Here is a 23,732-nt window from a genome sequence, read left to right as displayed (position 1 = left end):
TATCTAAGATACATTCTCAATTTTTCACCTAATAAAATGATTTAAATCCATATGAAATTAGAGACATTTCAAATATGGTTTTATGGCATGTTTATTTTAAAACATAGCATTAATTAAACTAGAAAATTCTACAGCATGTCTTTTTTGGAGGGGGATTCAATATAACACACCCATCTAAATTAGTTACTTAAGTAACTGTGCAATGAGGCCCTTACTGTATAGTAAGCACATGGTATGCATTAAAAGCCAAAGGAAAATGCTATAAATGAGCTTTAAAATCTTCAAATAGATTAAGTATCTCACTCTCAAAATTTAGTTTCCCAAATACAATTATTAACATGCTTACATGCCACACAGTAAAATTTAGAAAACATTTAAAAAGTAGTCTTAAATGAAGTTTTATTGTCATCCTTTTGAGTAGCTTCCTTTCCGTTTAAATGTCATAATGAACTGTAAAATAAATTTTTTGAAAAGCAATGTTTTAAAGGCTTGAAAAGAAACATTACACAACTTTAAATTTTTAAAATTATTCCTTGCAAATGTGCTATTAAAATTTGGCAACCACAAGCCATTCTAATTGCAGAGGTAGGGGTAAAACGATATTGGGACATTTCAGCTCAAGAAAGGCAATACTGCCTCTCAGATAGTTCTACATGGGCAGTGGCACATATCACACACAATCAAGTATTTAACTTTCTAACATCAGGTATCCAATTTTTGCAAAACCATCTTATTTATATAGAAGGTAGTGAGTACACTGTGGTATAGACAGAATAAATCACTTATTTAGTCTATGCAGTTGGGACTACCAATTATCAAAAATTACCTACTAGTAAGACTATTCCTCCAAAGCAAATCAGAAAAACAACTCGTATATGTTTTCCCTACCATCAGAAGTCTCGAATTTACCAGCTCATTTTGGCAATATTTAGGACACTTTAAGAATATTGAAGTGTGTAATTTTCTTGTTTTTCTTTTTTTATTTTTTTTAAGACAGGGTTGCTTAGTGTAGTCCTGGCTGTCCTGGAATTAGCACTATACACCAGGCTGGCCTCAAGGTCACAGAGGTTCACCTCTCGCTTCCTTCTGAGTGCTGGGACTTAAGGTGTGCATCACATTTTTTTTAAACAAGAATAGACATTATTTAGATTAGTTGAAGAAAGAAACTACAGTCAAGAAAACTTAAGTCATAAATAAAACAAAACTAAAATTACCTTGTCCCAGATAATATAACAATGTCCAAAATCATCAGGAACAAAATAAGAGTATATAATTAAGAAAATGTCTCCATCTTTGTTCTAGAAAGCAACTAAGGTATTTAATGGCATTAAAAACCCCTTTTAATCTAAAGAAGAATAGTGCACACTGAGTCTATGACATACTGATGTTTATTCTTTGGATTTTTAAAATTCAAAGTTTCAATGTTCAAAGGAGATTTCATCAAGTAGAAGTTAACTGGAATTATTTTTAAATTGCTTAAAATATAATTGAAACTCCTTTTGCAAAAATGCATTGTCTTATATTAATTAAAATAAAGCAAAATATTAAAGATTACTAATTAAACTTAGGATAGAAAAAGAGATATAAAAAACAAAATATTTTCTCTTTAAAGTTTTCAAGTTTTACTAAAACAAAAGGACAAGAACGTACTTCATGAAATAAAAAGGTATCTTACAAGAATGCTCCGCTTGGCAACTAGACTGTGCAGGACTCCCAGCAATACTAGCCGCTTCCTCAGCTGTCCTTCCTCTCAACCATGAAACCAAGCAGTATGATCCAGAGCTGTCACAAGCACTTTCTAAAATATCACATAAGGTATGACAAAGGAGTTCCTTCTGCTCTTCCTCTAAAAATAACCAAAGTGTAAGTTATAATGGTTTGTCTGAAAAAGAAAATCGTTATGACAAATAGCACAAACGCCTTGGCTTAATAATAAAAATCAAGTGTTTTGTAAGAATATAACCAGGAGACTGTAAATTACTCTTTAGAAAAGCAATGTGTGTAAGGATTAAAATATTATCACTTTAAATACTGGTGTCAGTTGGAAGAAGAAGCCTGGAAAACACAGAATTTAACATTATGAGAAACAGTATGTTAGGCATCTGTCTTGGGCACCTGAGCACTCAGGTTCCTTTATTGTAGAATCAAGCATAACGAATAACAGGGCCTCTAGAGACCTCTGCTCTCCTCATCTTCTGAATTTCAATGTCTGACCAATTTACAGGAATAAGAGAAAGGCGATATGATCCCATCAGCACACAAAAACCACAATCCATTATGATAGCAACCACTGTTATGCTGAATAAACCAGAAGCCACTATATCATCCCACAGTAAGCTGAGCACTGGTGTTTTGTGGATGGCACAAGGAAAGCCATTTCCTCCAGAACCTGAGCAGTGCCCCTGTCTCTAGTGGTGCCTCTCTCCAGATGTACTATAACAAAATCCTGTATCATATCTTATGACAAAAGAGGATTCTGTCTTTCCTAATGGAACTTTGCATGACAGCCTTCATGACATTATGGCAATGCTTTCCAAATTTGTCAAAGTGACTGTACTTTTGGGGAAGAAATGTTTTCTGCAATTAAAAGTCATGTTAATAAATGAGTCTCTCTGAAAGTTTCTTTGCTGAACTTGTGCATTTCCATTTCATATTAACACTAAATATGTATGACCTGGACACATTTAACATTTCAGTTCAAAATCATGAGGAGATTATCTGGTCATAGGTCAGGATGGAAGCTTATGTTCTTATAGACAATATTGGCACTGCAATATTCTGCTTTCTTCTAGAAGTGACTATGAGGCTCACATGAAATTCTGTAACTGAGGAAAGATATTTGTAAATTGCCAAGTGGAATGAAAATGTTTGTTATCAGGTAGCATCAAGCTGCAGATACTCCAGACAGCTCCATTACAATATAATTACTTTTCATGTTTCCATTATAATGAAAGATAAAGGAATAAAAAGAAAACAACTCTGAGTTCCTGATCAGAGCACAATAAAGAAAAAAAAAAAGGAAATAGAGTCATGGAGGGAGGAGGGAGACCTAATAACAGCAAACAGGCAAGGTAGAGCAAAAGTAATCCTGGAAATAAGAGTGAAGTAGAAAGACATTGAGTCTGAAGACAGCCTGGCCTACACAGCAAGTTCCAGGCTAGATTTATTATATAGCAAGATCCTGTCACACAAACAAACACCAGAGCATATTTTCATCTAAAAGTTAAGAGAAACAGCCATTTTATAAAGAAGCCAATTGTTTTGCCTCACTTACAATACCCTGTCTTCCATCTCCTATTATAAATCTGAAAGTGCACAAGTTAAAACAAAGTCACTGTTTATGAAACTTCCTGAAACATTCAAGAAATACTATCCCACCAATTGTTTCCTACTGAATACACACTTTTTGTTAAAAAATTGAATTACTTAACAACCAATGCTGTGTAGACCAGGTTTAAAAGAGAAGATGAAATAAAAACTTGAAAGCCAGCTATCATACCTGAGCAATCCCGCCAGGACGACTTCTCAGAGGAAAACAGAAGCTTCTTCAAAAGAAATGCCTTTATACAATTAAAGCAATGGTTAGAATGCATTATAGACACATCTCATGCAGCTCGTTTACTTTTTAAAATGAAAAAGTAATACCACTTTTCTGTTCTTTTGAGCAGTTTTATTAAAACCTCAGTCTTTCCCCATATTCAAAAGTCAGTGTATATGGTTATTTACCTAGAATATACCAATATAAACTTTATCCCAGAGTCACAAATTACCCACCTCAGATACATACGCTCTAATAAGTAGAGAATTCACATTATAAAGAGGTAACTAGAAATTACAGCAAGTTAGTGAAGGCACAGGAACATGTCTACATTTCTCTTGTATTTCTGGGGCAGGAGACATTTAAATACAACAATAGTTCTTCTTTGTTAGCTCTGATCTGTTATACAAAGAATACCACTACTGGTCATCTTGGGAAATTAAAAAACCCTTTCTCAAGCAAAAATACAAAAACACTGTGGCTGTGGTTCAGTCGTAGAACACTTGTGTATCATGGTGACACTACGGGTTAGATGCCCAGGACTACGGAAAGCAAGAGTGGGAGGAAAAGAATGACCCAACTACTAGGGCAATCACTTCTCACAAGAATGCATAACTTCATGATTTGAGTCATCAAATTATATGATTCAAAAGAAAAACAAACTGATCCCTAATCTTTTATTGACTATGTCATAGGAAACTGTGGGATATAGGACAGTGCTTCCTTAAGGTACAGTGCAGTTGACTTGTTTAAATGCAGATTCTTGGGCTCCACCTGTTGAATATGAATATGTTCAGGGCAAGTCTAAGAAACAGGGGTATTATAGGACTCTTCAAATGCTACAAGAAAGCAGGATGGAGATTGCTTTTAGTCAGAAGGACCTAAACTTGAGTCTTGATTAACTACACTATTAATCAAAAGTGCTAGCACAAACTTCATACTGCCTTGCACCTAACAAGCCACCAATTCAAAGAATTTTACCACCCCCAACAGTAAAAGTCTATGGTACTTACACAGAAATAAAGCAAACACTATCATCATGTATACACTATCATCCAATATCAACATAAATTAATTACCTTGTATAATTATCTATAGTACAAACTTTGGAGGTATATTACTGATGTTGGCATATAATATTTCCTTTATTTGTTCCTCATGACTGATTTTGTAAAAAGAAATTATAATGCTTATATTAAGATGTGCACTTTCTAGTTTTCACGGAAATTAATAGCCATAATCACTACTTCTATAAAACTCCCAAGATTTACCTGTTATTTCCTCATTTAAATTTTATTACAATATATTAGGTTGGTTGTAATTTTTGCTACTATAAATCAGTTTCTTCATGAGGAAATTTTTTTTCATAAGAAGGGTTATTTTTAAAGAGAGACTTACAGAAATACATTATTGCATCAAGACTCTATATTCATGGCTCTAGTCATAGTTTATACACCTTCACAGAATCTTAGTTAAATCTGTACTAGACAGCAATATTCTAGAGTGTCAGTACATCTCACCCACATAGTTTGACAATTTTATATCTAGAGAGTTTTAAAAAAAGAAAAAGAAATAGAATCAAGCTCTAGTTTGATTTTTACTAGTCCATACTCATCAAATCTATATCCTTTTATTGTTTAGCATCGTTCTATCTGTTAACTACTCCGTGATGCCCATCTTACCACTGGGGACACAGTGTTTTTCTTACCCAATTTGTACTAATTCCCCATGCAAGACAGACAATATCCTTGTTAATAATGTTTACTGAAACTATTTTTTTCTGAGCCGAATGTAACCATTTTTCTTAGAGCATTAGTACATTAATATTTGGATTTCTTATGGTTCAGGGATATATTTGGCATATGGTAGGAGACAATATATAGTCATTTATCCCCCCAAATTGCCATATTGATGGTATTTCTGAAATTTCATATTATTTCACCACCTATGACAGTTCCTTTATCACAGTAAGTGATAAAGTCTTGGTAAATTCTTATTTAATAAATGAATTATCTTTTAATGCTATTCCTATATACATTTTCTAGAAGTATCATGTTCTAAATTTAATAGTTTAAAAAGATTACTGTTAATATTTTGACTTACTCAGTTCTCTCATTACTCTTAACAATTCAATTTTGATGTTTAAACCAAAACACTAATATAAATAAAATAATTATATTGATTGAAAATATGGATATGTTTCTCAAATTAAACCAATGCCCCAAAGGTCTGTAACAAGGTGGTCAGGGTCTTACTGTTAAAGTTATCCCTTGTTTATTATTTATATGCACTGAATTTAAATTCCTGTAGTCTATCTTCTGTTTACATATATCCATAGACCTTTAATATTATAGTACTATTACTGAAACAGTCTCTAAACAGATTTCCAAATCTAGCACAAATGAAGGGCACAGGATCTCCAAATTCAGACAAGATTACTACTGCTACATGAAATTTGCCTCAGCTACTTAGGAAACTAGAAAAAATAACTATTTGTAGTATATTATATAAACAGTATATGTAATCCCACAGAATAGATAAACATACTATGGTTATTGCTGTACTTAATTTTCTCCTCTATATACTTAACAATTCTGAAACAAGATTCAGACACTCAGACTTCTCTGAATAATTTTACCAGTATGAAAAAGCTTTATTCTTTGAAGAAATAAAAACAAAATGGTTTATAAAAGTGTATATTGAAATAACTCAGAGGAGTTATTCACTTTTTAAATATTGTTAGCTTTATTTTATGTATAGGAATGTTTTGCCTGCACTTTTGTATGTGTACCATGTGTGTGCCTGGGTCCTCAGCAAGAGCAACCAGTGTTCTAAACTGCTGAACCATCTCTCATTCCTGAGATGGCTTTGCTTTTAGAGAAACACATTTTGAATCGAGTGATATTATCATATAGAGGATAAAGTTGGAGACTAATGTATTATGTAACCAAGAGTTTAGAAATGTCTCTTTCATGTCCAGTGGACAATTTGCATCATTTCTTATTCAATTAACATTTTAATGTATGAATAGCAATATAAACAAACAACTCTGAGGTTACACTGATAGTCATACCTATAACAGTAAACCAGAGTTGTTCATCTCAGCAATTTAACAGTTTATAGCACTAGGTGGTTCTGAAATTCAAAAATATTAAGATTTAATATTACAAAGTGGGTCTCCATCTGTAATTCCTAGTCTTCTGAAAATCAGGTATACCTCTTACTTTTCCTTGAAAACAGTCAAAATGCTACTGTTGTAAAGACTCACTCATGCTCTGAATTCATTTTTATTTTGGACAGCTACAACTCCACGTGTAAGAGTTGTTAGACAGTCATACTGGTTGTTCTGCAGAGTAGAGACATCAGACAACAAACGCAAGTGCTAAACTTTTGACCATGTCCCTTATCTAAGGAGTTGGTAAAGTAGTCTATGTTACCTGAACAGGTGCAATAACAGCACAGGGGCCACCTTCAAACTGTTCTAATGCAGATCCCTCTGATTCACTAAACACAAACCCTAAAAATGAAAGCAAGTAGCAAGGATTAAAAATAATTCCAGTAGCATCTATAAAAGAATTGCTTGTGTACTTTTCTTTACAATCATGTTTTACAATAGTAAAATATCTACAGTTATCAGAGAGAACAACTCTCCTTTTAGGAGACCAAGAGGATTCTTTGGAAAATGTTGTGCAACTATTACCTCTCCTCCAAAATATTTATAAAGTCCTCCCCCAAACCTATGAACCTCTCTGTCTGTCTGTCCGTCCGTCCGTCCGTCCGTCCGTCTGTCTGTCTGTCTCTCATACACACACCACACACACACACACACACACACACACACACACACACACACACACACACAATCATGCAGGCACACACACAATTTCACACCCAGGAACCACTCTATGAAGGGGAGGGCATTAAATTTACTTTATTTCTTGGTTTGATTACTGAAATTAGCTCATACTCAGCACCCAGCTACACCTCCAACCCCTAAATCTTACTTTTAGATAATTTAATTTGCTTGAAGGAAGAGTAGAAATCTACTCTTTCCCAGACAGTATTTTTGTTGTTGCTGTTCATTTCAATCTTTTTTATTTTCGTTAAAATAACTTAGTGAAACACTGTAACGGAGCAGTGGGCTAGGCAGTAGCCAGAGTATTTGCCTATTTGCCTACTTCCTTTTCATCTATGAGTCACATTCTGTAATTTAAAAACTAAATGGCACAATAGTAAGCGTTCACACATTGGCTCTACCTTACTTTCAATATTCCTAATCAACATTAACTGGTATTAGTTAAAAGTATGCAGAGGGCCCCGGGACAGAAGTCAGGAGAATCCACTAGAAACTCTGGAAAAATCATTTTATCTCCTTGAGCCTCAGTGGTCTTATTTTTAAAATGTTCACTTTCAACTTCAATGGGCTAGGGATCTAGTGAATTTTACTAATGGCTAAATTCAGCAACCCAGCAAACATACCCTATTTTATACCTGCAATTCAGAATACATGCAAGACTGCTATGACCTCTGGTCTACAGGAAGCTGATAATCCAGCTGAAGAGACATGTAAATTGGTAACACTTTTTAAAAGACAATGTTATTGTAACAGAAGAATGAAGGACACTATGAGTGTCCTGGGAGCAAAAGTAACAACTTCCTCTGTCTGAGTCACATTTTAACAGATGAACTTGAGGCTGATCGTGGCAGAGGTTTGTCTGGGAGCAAAGATAGGTAAAATATGTGCAGGCAAAGCAAATAACAGTATTAAAAGGAAAAGGGCTGTAAGGGCAGGAAAAGTTGATAGAGCAAAGGGAGATTTAATGCAGCTGAGGGGCAGCTGAGTGGCAGCTGAGGAGCAGGAAGAAGCGCAAACAGGCAGAAGGGAGCACACTACAAAGACCTGCACGACCTGGGGGAAGCTCTGGCTCTTGCAGGTCTACACAGTTTTCTTTGTTTTTAAAAGGATGGAAAGAGAGAAGTTCTTTCTAGAGCCTAAAAGATGGAACTGACCTAATAAAAGCTACCTATGGGTAAGATCTCTTCTCAGATGCCATTTCTCAAATTAAAGTTTAATTACTTTAATGGAACATGCTTGATACAGAGAATAGATATGGACAGAGAAATGAAAGTCGTCTCTGAAGTTTCTACAGAAAAATAAATAACTAAAAATAAAAGCTGAGGATCCAGAGCTTCCTCACCAACCTCTCCTTTAGCCTCTCTTCCAAACAGCAGTTAATGTGTGTTTCACATAGTTTATTAAAAAAATAAGTGATTCTACCAAGAAAGCCATGACAAGCCGTCTCTCTCATTCTTGACCTCTCAGCCCAGCACAACCATCAATATGCAACAGCCTACTTTCTCACCTCAGTCTCCTCAGCTCACAGCATGTGCTCACTGTCAATCCCTGGTTGCACCCAGCTCTCTCTCACCCATGTTCACTGTTGATTCCTCCAGGGTACTCTTAAAGAATCATCTGATGGTGCAGAGACTCGCCTAAAATCATGAGCATAAACTCTGAAGAAACCTGGTCTCATGCATTTTGGTTCTTCTTTTGCACATTTTAATCTGCTTACTCCCAGTCTCACTACAGCACCTCTTAAATGCTGAGGATCCCCAAGGCCTGGCCTTGGGACCATGCATTTTCCTTTCTACGTGTTCTCTCTAGTAATATGCAGAATTTTATCTGCCCCTAACAATTTCATCTACTCTCTCAATTTCCATTACTGATTATAACCACACAGCATCTAAAGTCCTGATGTGGTCCTGCACAGTGGACTTCTGTCTCGCTGTTAGATTCTTCCAGGTCTTCAAGCATGCCTACCTCTGCCTCTCCCACCATGCCTTGGTGCATCTGCTCCTTCTGTCTGAAACACATGCTAGCCAACCCTTGCTGAAGAAATTGACTCTTTGTTTGGCTTCTTCCTTCCTTTTGGCTCAAGGTTCCAAAACCTATCTTCATTGTGTCCATTTCTATACCATATCTAGTCTGCCTTATAGTTCAAACTGCTATCTATCCCCTTCACCTAGCACACTGATGAGTTTCCAACCACACCTTCCGACTCCTTGTCTCTGTAACTCCTCCTAGTTTCTGAAATGGAAAACAAGGCTTGGTCACAACCTGCTTAAAAATCTTTCTATGATCTCTCACTGCAAGTAAAATAAAACCTCCCTTTTCTGGTCTAAAGACATCCAATTCAATGGACCTCCATTTTACGATTACTTTGCTTAGCTACAAAGTCCTTATTAATGCTTTCTCTTTTCTCCAGAGGAAATGCTTCCTTCTCTTCTGCTCTTCATATTTTTCTGGATTCAATTTAGATGCTAACTCCTTAGAGATTTCCTGGCAAACCTAAGTAGTCTACCATTCGTCAGCAGAACCTGCATTTATCATAATCTACATTTATGTTAATTTGTTATACAGGTATCATGTCTTTCATTGATTTTTTTCATCATATGCTCTATAGTCACTGCTTATTAGTGCTTGATGAATTTCTGAAAGGGAAGACAACAAGGGGTGTTTGTAAAGATGCAAAGCAGTTCAGTTTCAAACATGTAAAACAGCATCACTATCTCCTAGAAGTAGGAGATACTGAACCTCAGGGCAAAATTTGGGACTATAGATAGCAACTGCAGTCATCTGAAACAGGTCAGTTAAAGTGAATGCCAACATGCGCTGCGAAGATAATAGAGCTGAGAACATTTTAAAAAAGATGGGTAGAGGCTGTGTCAGCAACGCAGGGTAACAGCTTAGAAAAACAGGCAAGACAGAAATATAGTAGCTGAGGTTCTAGAAAAGAATAATTAGACACAAGAGTAGTCAGCTACAGTGAGAAATGCTAAACCATAAAACACTGGATCAAGCATGCCACTGCAAGTACTAAAAAAAAAAAAAAAAAAAAAAAAAAAGATGGAGCTAGCAAGAGAGCCAGACTTTAAATGACAGAAGGAGAAACAGCAAAAGCAAACTATTTGTGCACAAGTTTCACAGAAGGAAAAAAGGTAGCATGAAGAATTATTTTGACAGGATGATAGCTAAAAGAATGAATGGCATGAACTAAAAAAATGGCATATCCCAGTGCTCAGGAGACAGAGGCTGGTGAACTCTGAGTTTGAGCCTAACCTGGGTCTACTCAGTGAGTTCCAGGCAGCCAGAGATACATAGTTTATCTCAAAACAAACAAAAGCAAATAAAATAAATAAATAAAAGGGGCTGAGTCAATGACTGGTGTGGGAAAAAAGAAATCCTAGCCTGTAAGTCTCATAAGAGGGCTGAGAAAGAACAGCGTGGCAACAATGACTGCCAACTAGACTGAGGTTCTCAAACGAACACCCGCCCCACAGCACTAGAGACTGGTGCAAGGAACCCATCGGAAGTTACAAAAGTTTTCCCAATTTAACCTGACATAATTTTCCACAACCCTGCTAACGTTGTATGCTTTTGTGTCGAGTTCCTTAATTTTAAAGAGTATAACAGGATCCCGAGCTCAGAAAACATGAAGCTAGTCACTTGCTAAATAACAACAGCAAAAAAAAGTGAAGCCACTGACTGGAGTCAAGGGAATGAAGAAAGGTGAGAACTGAGGAACTCTCTGGATGCTAATTCTGAAAAGCACAAGGTCAGCTGATGAGAATGAAGAGTAGAAGCAGTGAGGACTCGGCTGCGGAGTAATTATGTCTGTGCTGATGCCAGACACAGGTTTATCCAGCACACAACACACTGGAGTTCGTGGTAACAATAAATGAAGATCTGGAAGTAGTTGAGATGGATAAAAAAAAATTAATAAGGAAAGTGGGAGCTAAGAGGGCTGATTATCACATTAAGACAATCAAATTTCAGGTTCAAACTAGGAATGAGAAGTGAAGCCATAAGTCTGTACCAAGAGCCAGAATCCACCAGTCCCCACACCTTCTCTTCTGCTAAGCAGGGTTGGGCCTTGTCAGTACTTGAGAGATGACAAGAGACCGTAACTTTTGTCCAATGAGAATAAGGAAGGAGCTCTGGTACTGCATGTAAGTGTAGAGAAGCAATGAGGTTCTACAATCTTTCAGTTTGTGCAATAGGTAATGAATTAGAAATGGATTCTAACCTTCCTTAAAAATTCCACCTGTATTCAAAGAAGTAAAAGCATTATTAAAAATCCTATCAATATAATACAACTGTCAAGATCCATGGGTGGTGCTTACAGTTACAATCACACCACGATGAGGTGAATTGATTTTTACTTCCCTCCTTGAATATGAGTTTGTTAATATACAGCTACTTTTACTGTCCAGTATTTTCATTCAAATTATTTCCTAGATTTAAAAGAAATTTGTTTATCACAAAAGGACATTTTTTCTGATTAAACCTAAAATTACTCATCTAATAATTGATTTGATATATACAGTTTTGTAATGTATTTCACAGTGAAGACATAATCAGTTTCATGTTTTATAGCACCCAATTTAAATGTAAACCATGAACCTTTTTGCAAATTTGCAGGAATTTATTCTCAAGTCTTATCTGCACACATACATATCCCTCCAACCAACTGGATAAGCAAGGTCTCTAAAGTCTTATTAACCAGTGTAAAACCAAACGAACAGACTTGGTTAGATTACTATACACAAGATGGTCTAGGCTAAGTCAAATATCCGAATGAAGTATATTTTCCTTAGCTAATAATGTTGGAAGAAAGATGTCTATACTCTGCTATCTTACAGAGTTATGGCAAAGGTTAAATAAGGTTTCAAAAACCTGTACAACATGACACCATAGTATAGATATTTCAAATCTTTGAATTAGAGAAACTACATTATACTTAGATACCAAGTAATTAACCTTGTGTGTTTGCAAATTGTGATTTTTAAATTGCCTATAAGGTGAATTATAATTTAGTTATGTACAGAAAGGAAAACCTTATATTTTTGGTTGAGAGCCTAGCCTTTAATGGCTGAGCCATCTCTCCAACCCAAGAAAACCTAAGTTCAAACTTTGACCCAAATGATCTGGTAATGAATTATTTATTTGTGTGTCTATGTGTGTCTGTGAGAGGACAACCTGCAGAAGTTGACTCTGTCCTTCAAACATATAGGCTTTGAGGAACAAATGCGGGCGATCAGGCTTGGTGGCAAATACCTTTCCTCACTGAGCTACCTGGTCCATTATAAATTTTTAAATGATCCCTTACTTTTCATAAGTTAAAAATCTTATTTTCCATATTATTTAATAAAGACTGTCCCTTATTCCTGAGAACCTCCAAAATCTAATTTTAGTCAAATACAGCCCTGCCACATCACAAAAAGATCTCTTTTTTCCAGCACACCTTCAAGTGAAACAATAAAACAAATGAAGTCTGGAGGAAGGGACAGAGTGGTTCCTGTGCCCCTGAGATCTAAATTGAGGTCAGGAAAACTCAGTCCTCAAATGCTATATAGGAGATGCTTTGGAAAGCTGAGCCTACACTACCCATGAGGAACACTGAGAATGAGAAAAGGCACTGGCCCTTTGCAGGGAGTCTGCCAAACACTGGGTTACAAAATCAACACTGAAAATTGAACTCCTAGTTTGTTCAAAGTTCCCAAGATCAATACTACTTCTGCCTGATAGAGAAGATGCCAATTTGGGTTCTGCTGGGACCTGATGGTCTATCTGCCAGCTTTCTGCTGTCTCAATGCTACTATTCTGATCAGCAGCATCTCTCCTCCTGGACTACAGGGACCATCCTGATCTTAATCATGTTCCCCACTGTCTACCCTCAGTCACAGCAATCAAATCCACCTTCTAAATACAGAACCTGTGTCTCCTTGCTCCAAAGACTTCCAGTGATTCCTGATTCATTCAGAATGAGGGCCAATGTCTTTATAATGTCTAGAAAACCTTATATGACTACATTACTTTTAGAGCACTTATTCCCCTCTCCTTCTCACTGCTCCACTCCAGCCCCACTGAGCTCCTTCCTGTTGCCTAGTTACCTGTCTGAGAACACTTGGCACTAAGACTTTTACAGGGGTAGTGCCTCTGTCTGGAACACTTTCTCCAGATGCCTGCATGGCTGGCTCCAAGGACTCCAAGTGTTTCCAGGACTCTCTGTCCCTTCACCTAATAACCATAGCAGGCACTCGATGCTTGCTCTCCTATCCCAGGCTTCGGCTGCAAGGGCTAGGGACACCAATGTGGTTTACAGGAAGAAAAAAGTGAGTGGTGTTAATGAACTAAAAAAGTGGAAAAAAATGTTGACCCCAACTAGGAGCCTAAGCAATCGTGGAGAGGCTACTTTAAATACCCTTTCCGTATAATGAGAATGATGACTGCCTTAAATGCCATATAGAGCCTTCACCCAGCAGCTGATGGAAGCAGAAGCAGACACCCACAGCTAAGCACTGAGCCAAACACCTGGAATCCAGTTGTAGAGAGGGAGGAGTGATGAACAAAGGGGTCAAGACCACACTGGGAAAACCTACAGAAACAGCTGACCTGAGCAAGTGTGGGAGCTCATGGAACCCAGTCTGACAGCTGGGGAACCAACATAGGACCAAACCAGGCCCCCTAAGAGCACAGGGCAGTCTATGGGGCCTCTGGCAGTGGAACCAGGATGTATCCCTAGTGCATGAATGAATTTTGGGAGCCCATTTCCCATGGAGGAATACTCTCTTAGCCTAGATACACGGGGGAGGCCCTAGGCCCTGCCCCAAATGACTTGACAGATTCTGATGATGCCTGACCCTCTCTGGGGAACGGATGGGGGATGGGATGGGAGGAGCTCGGTGGGGGGCATGGGAGGATGGGAAGAGAGGGAGCTGGGATTGATTTGTAAAATAAGATTGTTTCTAATTTAAATAAAATACATAATAAAAAAGTAAGCAAATGCTGGGAAATGGTGGCACACACCTTTAATCCCAGTACTAGGGAGGCAGAGGCAGGCGGACCTCTGTGAGTTCTAGGCCAGCCTGGTCTACAGAGTTCCAGAACAACCTCCAAAACAATAGAAACCCTGTCTCGAAAAACCAAAAAACAAGTAAGCAAGTAAATGAACAGGAGGAAACTGAAATGGAAAGCAAATTGTCAAACAAAAAACAGCCAACCTGGACTAGCAAGATATGGCATGTCTTTTATCCCAGCACCCAGGAGGTAAGGCCTGTGGATCTCAGTGAGATCGAGGCCAAATCAAGGTACATGATGAGACTTGTTTAAAGCACAAAATTAAATTCAAACCTTTTATTAAAAGGCGTATTGCTTAAAAAACAAAAAACAAAAAGCTGCAGAGATGGCACAGTAGCTAAAAGCATCGATTGCTTGTGAAGTAGACTGGGTTCAGTCCTCAGCATCCATATGCAGGCTCACGGCCATCCATAACTTCAGTTCTGGGGAATCCAAAGCTCTCTCCGGCCTCTGTGGGCACAAGGCAAGCACGTGGTGCATATGCATACATGGAAGGCAGACATTCATACACACATATTTTTAAGTAAAAAAAGAAAATCAAATAAATTGCTATATAAGGATTGCTCAAAAATAACCCCCCAAAAATGTATACTTCTTTAAGTAAAACTGTCAAATGAACGAAAAATAAACAACTTTGGCTACTCTACTGGCGTATTTTAACAAGCAAAGTAACTTGACTAACACAACCTCATGAATGGAATCTTAAGTATAACTTTGTTTTACAGTAACCATTTTATACCTGCATCTTATTTTCAGAAGACTGGAGGCGCAGCTGTCAATTCGATGCAGTTATCGACCACAAAATCAAGCCGCCTTACTAATACAGCAAGTCAGTGCCCTGGGCCTACTCCCATAATCCCCAGTGACCACCACAGTAACACTTAGCAATGGCCTCTAAGAGTAAGTAATTCTGAGCACCATTAGACTGGCAGAGGAAGTGCTGTGATCCACATTCCTTTTAAATACACAACAAACGATAGCAGACAGAGTCTCACAACCAGGGATACTCGAGTCAAAGTGAACAAGCTGTAGCGAGCAATACCGTGTTTCCATTCGGAGCACCACACCTAACCACAAAATTACAACATAAAACTGCTTTCTGGCATTAGTCACTTGGATCGATATCTCACCTCACCCCACTCCACCGGTCCCCCTAAAAAAACAAAACAAAACGCTGACAACATAAAACTCACTTGGAGACTGGAGGTGTAAAGACCCTGACAGATGGCACTCACACATTGCCTTCCTCCAGGGCCCCTCACCCCTTCACCCCTGCAGCAAATCAGGCCAGTGTGGCAGAGGTGTTTAGGCTCTTTGGTAAATAGCCTCCTTTCCAAGTTCTTCCCATTAAAATCCATTTAGAGCTCCACCTCCAGAACTACATTAAAGGGTCGCGCATTAGGAAGGTGGGGAACCATGGGTACTAGAGTCGAACTCGGGGTAAACGACAGGACAGAGCTGAGGCAACCAAGTCTAACGCGGGGAACCAGAGGTGCAGGGGCTGGGTTACTGTAACCAAGTCTGGGTACTAGAACTGAGTGCGGAGTCCCGAGGGGGGTAGAGGAGGCGTACAAGGATCAAATCTCTGATGTAGCAAGAGTGCACCAAACGCCAGTACAGGGAAAGTGCGAGAAGCCGGGGGCCAGAGCTGGAGTACTGGGACCAAGAGCCCAGCACAGAGCTAGAGTGAGGATACTAGAGGGGCTGCGGCTGGGGTACCAAGCCCGAGTACCGGGAAAGAGTACCAGAGGCTGGAGCTGGGGTGCTGAGACCAAGAGGGGCTACTGGGACAGAACTGGGGTGCCCAAGTGACTAAAGCGGGACAACTGGGACCGCGCACAGGGACTGGTAGAGAAGGGCACTGGGGCCAAGCGCCAGGGACCCGAGGTGGTGGGGCTGGGCGACGATGGAGCGGGGGTCCCGGCCCGACACCCAGAGCCCTGGCGGAGCGGCTCGAACGGCGAGCCCTGTCCCGGTACCTTGCGTCCAGCGGCAGAAGATGGTGTCCGACAGCCCGGGGCTGCTCTTGGTGCCCCACACCAGCTCCAGCAGCTCTTTGGTCACTTCGGACATGATGGGGACTGAGCAAGGGGGTCTTTGCTTCCCGGACTCCGGCCCCGGAACATAGGGACGGGGAGGCTCGAGAAAGGGACGGCGGAACGGCGGCGGCCGGGCGCGACCGGGAGGCCGAACGAGGTGAGGCAACACGCCGACCACAGAGACCGAGCCTGTCAAGCCGGGCGAAGCCGCAGCCTGGAGTTTCCCGTGCCGGAAGTGGCCGGACTTCCGACTTCCTTTAGCCCCGCCCCTCGCGGAGTACCGGGGAATCACTTCCCCGGAAGCAGAAGAGGGTAAAGTTCGGAATTGCTGGGAGTGTCCACCTTGGGAACTGTACGGATTGTGGTGGTTGGACTGTTGGCTTTTGCCCTTCCCTGCCAGGGGACTGAGACAGCCCCTCCTCTCCTGGGCTCTGCTCTACTTTTTGTAGCAGGCTTTGAGACCCCTGCTCTACCACCTGGTCCTTAAATCTAGAATAATACACAAAACTAGAATTATAAGATTATAGCTATGCCCTTGAGTTGGAAGTTGCCTTCCACTGTCCCTTGATACAAGATGTAAAATCCAACCAACTCATTACCTGGTTACACCTGTAAATGCATTCGTGTATTAAAAATAACTGCAGGTGTAACGCACATTACAGAGCTAGCAGGAGCTAAGCTGACCTAAAGTAACCCGTTTGTAAATGGCACAGATTTCATCTCTCATATTTTGAGACATGTGGGGCCCAGAACAGCTTGGACACACTGCTATGTGTTGCCATGGCAGACTTAATAGAAACAAGCTAAAAGGGCCTGAGTTTCAGTTTACTGACAGGCAGCACTGAGTTCCACGAAAAGCCATAAACTGATACCACCCAGGGAGGGACAGCATCTAAAAGGGGAGTACCTGATATTCCAAACATCCCAACCAGTAGTTATGACCACCAGATGTCCTTGAGCTGTGATAAAACACCATGATCAAAGCAACTTATAAATGAATGGGTTGAATTGGGCTTAAACTTCCAGAGGGTTAGAGTCTATGATGGTGGAGTGAAGGAATGGCAGTAGGAAAAGCTGAATAATCACATCTCAAACTGCAAGCAGGAAGCAGATGGCACACTGGGAATGCCATTTGTCTTTTGAAACTTCAAAGACCTCCCCCCATAACACAGTTCTTCCAACAAGGCCATACTTCCTCATCTTTCCCAAATATTTTCACTAGTTGAATACTAAGTACTTAAACATAGGACCCTATGGGAGCTCTGCTCTGCTCTGCTCTGCTCTGCTCTGCTCTGCTCTGCTCTGCTCTGCCCAGGGTCGCCTCTGCTTGCTCTGCTCTGCTCTGCCCAGGGTCGCCTCTGCTCTGTCCCCGCAAAAGAAGATCTTCACCTGAAGCTCATCCAAAGGGATTTATTGGAAGGCAGCTGGACCAGCCAAGCTGAACATACACAGGGTTTATATAGGGATTCTTGGGGTTGGGGAAGTTTTTCCAGAGTAGGGATTGGTCCGATTTCAGTGCTGAGCTCAGATTGGCTAGAGCTCTGCTCTGGGATTGGTTACTTTTTTACACAGGATTAGGGTCAGATTTGGCTCTGGTTTCAGGGCCAAAGTGTGTTTCTTTCTCTGGTTCTTTTTAGCCTTTTGGCTCCAATTTTAGGGCCAGGGTACATTTCTTTCACTGACTCTGATTCCAGGGACAAAGTATGTTCCTTTGGCACTGGTTTTAGGGTCAGGGTACATTTCTTTGGTTGTGGTTGCAGGGCCAAAGTGTGTTTCTTTGGCTCTCCTCAGGGTGTGTTTCTTTGACTGGTCCCTTTTCCCTACAATGTGTTTAGAATTGACTGTTTGGGTTGGATAACTTGTCCTTGGAGAAAACCGATTCTCCCTCTCTGAAGAACCCTTGATTTGCCAATAAATAGCTCTCTATATAGAAGTGGGACCATGTGAAAAGTCCCTGGTCTCCATTAGCATGTCAGCAGGTCGTTATGCAGATCTTTCGTAGGCAATCATATTGCTGTCATTTCATGGGTACAGCTTCCCCACATCTATAGAACCCCATCCGGCATCAGGGAGCCTGATCTTCTGTCTCTTATAATCTTGTGCCCCTCCTTCTGTGATTTTTCCTGTGAGGAGTACAAGCCTAGTTGCAGAGTATCTATTGTAGTTGAGCACTCTATGGTCACTTATTCTGTGTTTTGGGCAGCTGTGGGTATGTGTAATAATTTCCATCTGTTGCAAGCCAACAAAATAACTTCTTTGATGAGAGAGAGGTAAGAGCTACACCTACCTATAGGTATAAGGATAAGGTTTAAAATATAGAAATTATTTTGGGAAAATGACAGTAATGGATTCTCTACTAGAGTCTAGACCTCTCCAACCATAGACAGTTGGATATGCTTACAGTCCCAGGCATGAATTCCCTCCTATTTAGGGGTTCTTAAATCTATTTCTTCGTCTGTTATTTAACTCAGGATGAAAGTGCTGCTATTGCGCCATTAAGGATATCTTGTCTAGCTAGTTAGTCATTGTTATGATTTGTAAGCTTTACAGGACTATTTATAGGACTATTGGTTGCTTCTCCTCCTAGGAAACTTGCATAACACCTTCTGATACTATTGTGTCCAAATTCTGAACCCCCCAAATCACCAAGAGACCCATTCCGATGCAAAAGCAAAGAGCCTTTTATTGTTTAATGAGCTAACCCCATTAACTCAGGCCCTTCATTGGTTCATCAGGGCAGATGGCTGTAGAAGGACCCTGGAACTTATGGGGCAGCATAAGTGAAGTATATAGGGGTAAGCAACGGTCTTGGGATTGGTAAGCTTTTGGGCTTGGATGACTTGTCTTGTGTTGATTGGTCAACTGTTTGTTATGGCCTATAGGCCTTTCCCAGGGCAGTTGCTATGCTCTGCATGTCACTGTTATGCCACTTTTACCATAAAGCACTCCCAGACCCATAAAGCACATCCACAGTCCCACCAGCTAACTTTTGATTGGTTCCTTGCCAGAGGAGGGTATCTGACCTCCTAGTGACCAGGGCAGGCCCTGTCTGACATGTGCTGAGTCAGAGGCCTGCATGTCTTTTCTGCAGCCTGTCATGGCCACTAAAGCAGGGGGCTGGGGGCTGGGGGTGGAGGGGTGTTCCCTTCATTTTGAGAGCTAGTCTTCAGGGAGGAGATTTCTAGGTCAGTTCCAGTTTGGTTCTTCTCAGTCCAGCATCTGAAGTGTGTGGTGTTTTCAGGAGTATGGTCTTTCAGAAGGTAAACCCAGAGCAATGCCAATAGTCAATACTGTCTGGGGAGTCTCTTGGACTCCCATGACCAGCAAAGAAAGGTTTCCCAGGCCTAGCATTGGGGGTTTGTTAGATAGTCTATGGCTCTTGAGGGGAGCATGATCACCCTGTGTGACACACACACACACACACACACACACACACACACACACACACACACACACCTATATCTTGTAAAGCATTGTCTATTTTCTCTCTAGCAGTTTTAGTGTTAAAAAGAAGAGGAAAATATCTTGAACTGTGACTTTTCTGAATTTTCATTTATACTGAAGGAGGCAGATCTCAAGCAGATACTGATTAATGTCCTTGTCATTTCTTTTATACTGTATCTATTATTTTTGGTGTTTTACATTTTAATTAGGAGTGCATATTTTAGCAGGTAATATTAAATTAATGTCTAATTATTTATTGTCTTATTTATTCCTTAACTGAAACATTTAAATTGTGTCCTCCTTTTACAATATAAATATAAGTTTTTGTTTATTCAAAAATGTTCTTATTCAATAATTTTATAATAATAAATATGCACTATCTCATGGCAAGGGAATTGCTCATTATAATTCCTTAACTCTGTTTAATTGCTTTCCTTGTCTTTCTCCCAAATTTCTTTCAAATTTAAGTACAGTTTCGTTGTCTGTTCCTAATGACTATGGGAACAATTTTCCAATAGGAGTCCCAATCTCCTAAATTAGTGCATTTCATTACACTAAAATAAAAGAAAAAATTTCAAAAACCTACCATGTAATAAAATACTAAATCCTATACAGGTCTCATCCCCGTGTCATTAATGAAGCTTACTCATATATTCTCTGCCTTCCAGTAAGACCAGAAATCTTAACAAAGTTAATGAATTTTACTTTGCATGACCCTTAATTCTGCTCACCTCAATTTTTATACTGAGTACATGAGATCCCTTTCAAATCCTCCATGGTCACATTCAAGTGTGGCATTATTATATCAGCATTTCCTACCAACATGACTATATTGTAGGAAAATAATGTTACCATTAACTGCTAACCAATGAATTTAAGCACATTGTTTAATTGGAATGCTCCAGAAATGGCAAGTATGCTCAGCATTAAAGGAAGGCATTTGAGTCACTATCTTTCTGGAATAGTTTATGTTCTGGAAAAGACTGTCAGGGAATCAGTGGAATAACAGAATAAACTTTAGAGTAGAAGAAAAAAATCTAAACCTACCAGCTATGGTACTGGTTATCAATTCCCTGTCTGTCCCTTGCTTTCTTCATCTGTAAATTAAGGACTACACTTAGATAATTTCTCAAGTCCTCATCCACTCAATCAAGATCTCATAACTTCTATTATTCTAAAAATAGTCCATCTTCAACTGAAAGCATATAAAAAAGAATATTGAGAGATAATGTGGGATAAATTGTTGTGATATGCAATAGTGAACATTGGATGTAAAAATAGAAACAGTGAAAATACCCTTCTTATACAACCTATTGATTTAGAAAAATAACATAAAGGAGAAAAGGCAAAATAAGAATTATTCCGTCATTTCAATTAGAGGAAACCAGAAAAATTCAAGTTGGAGAGAATTTTGACTAAGGAATGAGAAAGATGACCCTGCAGGAAAGAGGCTTGCTTGCAATCATGATGAGCCCTGGGTCTTATGTAAAGGAGAAAACTGACTCCACATGTACGTTGTAATATGCACACCTCTACACACACCATGTATGTATACAATAATATTTTAAAGGAAACGCTATATATATGCATACATATGTGACTTTAGGTATGAGACATTATTATGAAAAATTCTGATTTTTCTGTAGTGAGAAAGATACAAGTCAGGAACTGAACTGTCTTTCGTGAATTCTACATGTTTAAAGCCTAACCACAAAGGCAATGGGGGATGAGACATTTCAGTAGATAATTCAGGTTCAATGAAGTCATAGGGTTGGACCTTTATTCAATAGGACAAGCATCCTATTCGCTGCAAGTAAACATCAGAGTACATATATCCATTTACTTATTATTTCTCCCTCCTTTCCCGCTTCTTCCCTCTCCCCTTTCTCCATTTACAGAGAGAAAGCCATGTAACTACATGATGCAGTCAGCCACCAATGATCCAAAAGGGAAGTCTCACTCTAACCCAGTGGTCCTCAACCTCTGGGTTGTGACCACTTTGGGGGTCAAATGACCCTTTTATGTGGGTCCCTAAGATCACCAGAGAATACAGATATTTACATTATGTTTCATAAAAGTAGAAAAATTACAGTTACAAAGTAGTAACAAAAATAATCTCATGGTTGGGAGTCACCACAACATGAGTATTAACTGTATTAAAGGCTCACACCATTAGGGAGGTTGAGAACTACAAGTCAATCTTTAGAGCTGTTTATTGTTAGAAATCTGACTCCCAGAACTGTAAAAAGAAAGTAATGGCTGCCTAAGCCATCTAGCCTGAAACATTTCATTAGGGCCCTTAAGTATAGTACAACACATAACTCTCACACCCTGTAATGTAGGTTACTAGATCTCTTGCAAGGCTAAGTACTTTGCCCTGGATCATACAATAAATGAAAATAATCAGAATATAAACCCAGGACCTACCATGAAACATTTTACAGAGGTTTTGTTTCAGAGCATATCCCCTTCATGTTTTTGCTTAATACTGCTTGGTTCTAATGTAAACTTTATTTAAAAAGTAACAGGAACTTGAGAAGAGTCTTGAGCAACAGGAAAGATCAAATTTATATTTTATAGTGCTGCCTTGCAAGGAAGAGTGTGGACACTGAATCAAGAGAAGGGAGTCTGGAAATTGCTAAACCAGTTAGGACGTGGCTGTAGTGGTCCAGGAGAAAAGCTTTGAGTTAGAGCTACATCAATGCTCAGTTTAGGTAGCAGCAAATCCCACAGGCATTTTTGGAAGCAGAATGGATGAACTTGGTAGATTAATTAGGGAGTTGAGACATAACTCTGCCTAAACATATGATCAGCACCTCTGTTGACAGAAGTGTAGCTGAAACATAAATGGGGACAGAAGGTCTCTGTGTGGAAACGTGACTGAGCAAACTAGGTCTTTGACTTCTAAAATCCAATATTTACGGAAGCCATAATGCAAAAACTGGGGTTTACAATGGGCCTCTTTGACCCAAAAGTCAGCTAGGGGAGCTATGAGTACCACATGAAGCTGTTACCCTAGTACTGGAGAAGTAAACTTCAGAGCTGAAGAGGATGTGGAATCTGTGTAGCAGCAGAGCTGTGCAAACTGATTTCTGCACGCTTTAAGACAGAGTGGTTAGAAAGGCACACACCTGCAGGCAGACTATTCATTACCCTGAATCTTTGGGGGTATACATGAGAGGTGTTGGAGGGAGAAAAAGGAAGAGAGGAAATGATACATTAACTTTTAAAAATCTTAACTATTATTATGTTTTAAAAAGACAGATTAGTTTCCTTTCTTTTCCAGCCTCAAAAGGCTTCCTTACAGCCCCTGGCTTTTCACCTTCTCTTCTTGTTCAGTGACTTCATTATTTATTTGCTCCCTACTCCAAATTTATTTGATGACACGCTACTCCACAAAATGTTGATGTTAGGATGTGGGAAAGATGATTTAGTTATGAGGGCAGCACTCTCTCTCTCATACTTGAGATTGTTGTCCTCATGAAAGAGGACCCAAGAACTTGTTTGTCCTTTTCATGAAATCACGCATGACTATACCACTGAGGAACCAGAAACAGGCCTTGATAATTATACCACATTTGGCAGTGCCTTGATCTTGTTCTTTCCAGGAGCCAAAGCCAGAAACAATAGATTTCTGTTGTTTATAAGCCACTCATCTTAGGTATTTTGTTATAGCACAAAGATGGCTAGAGAGGGATCTGAGACCCTTTAAGCTCACAATCTTCTAGCATTTCCTGTTCTTCTCCACTTCATTCTAAGTACTCATGATGTGCTAACAATATAATTAAAA

General features: G+C 39.4%; 1 protein-coding gene across 7 annotated transcripts in view; it reads right to left on the bottom strand.

Moving 5' to 3' along the window:
- The window catches only part of Mindy3 (MINDY lysine 48 deubiquitinase 3), a 74,763-nt gene extending 58,019 nt beyond the window's left edge, over positions 1 to 16,744 (bottom strand). For 2 of the 7 annotated variants that reach the window (XR_002385133.2, XM_021233624.2), the window contains exons 1-4: positions 16,439 to 16,744; positions 6,976 to 7,055; positions 3,500 to 3,560; positions 1,651 to 1,846 (exon numbers count right to left, since the gene is read on the bottom strand). Coding sequence is in view for 4 of the 7 variants with exons in the window: in XM_021233624.2 (XP_021089283.1) it covers positions 1,651 to 1,846; positions 3,500 to 3,560; positions 6,976 to 7,055; positions 16,439 to 16,532 (431 nt within the window). In the remaining 3 variants the exon portion in view is untranslated. Of the gene's footprint in view, positions 1 to 1,650; positions 1,847 to 3,499; positions 3,561 to 6,975; positions 7,056 to 16,438 lie in introns of those variants that run through there. The other 5 variants (XM_021233625.2, XM_021233627.2, XM_021233623.2 and 2 more) reach the window with 4 other exon arrangements.
- Positions 16,745 to 23,732: the final 6,988 nt, after the last annotated feature.

The sequence above is a fragment of the Mesocricetus auratus genome, unplaced genomic scaffold, assembly GCF_017639785.1.
Source record: "Mesocricetus auratus isolate SY011 unplaced genomic scaffold, BCM_Maur_2.0 Super-Scaffold_100013, whole genome shotgun sequence".
NCBI classification, from domain to species: Eukaryota; Metazoa; Chordata; class Mammalia; order Rodentia; family Cricetidae; genus Mesocricetus; species Mesocricetus auratus.
The sequence above is the reverse complement of the archived record's forward strand: the minus strand, read 5'-3'. Positions and strand labels throughout refer to the sequence as shown.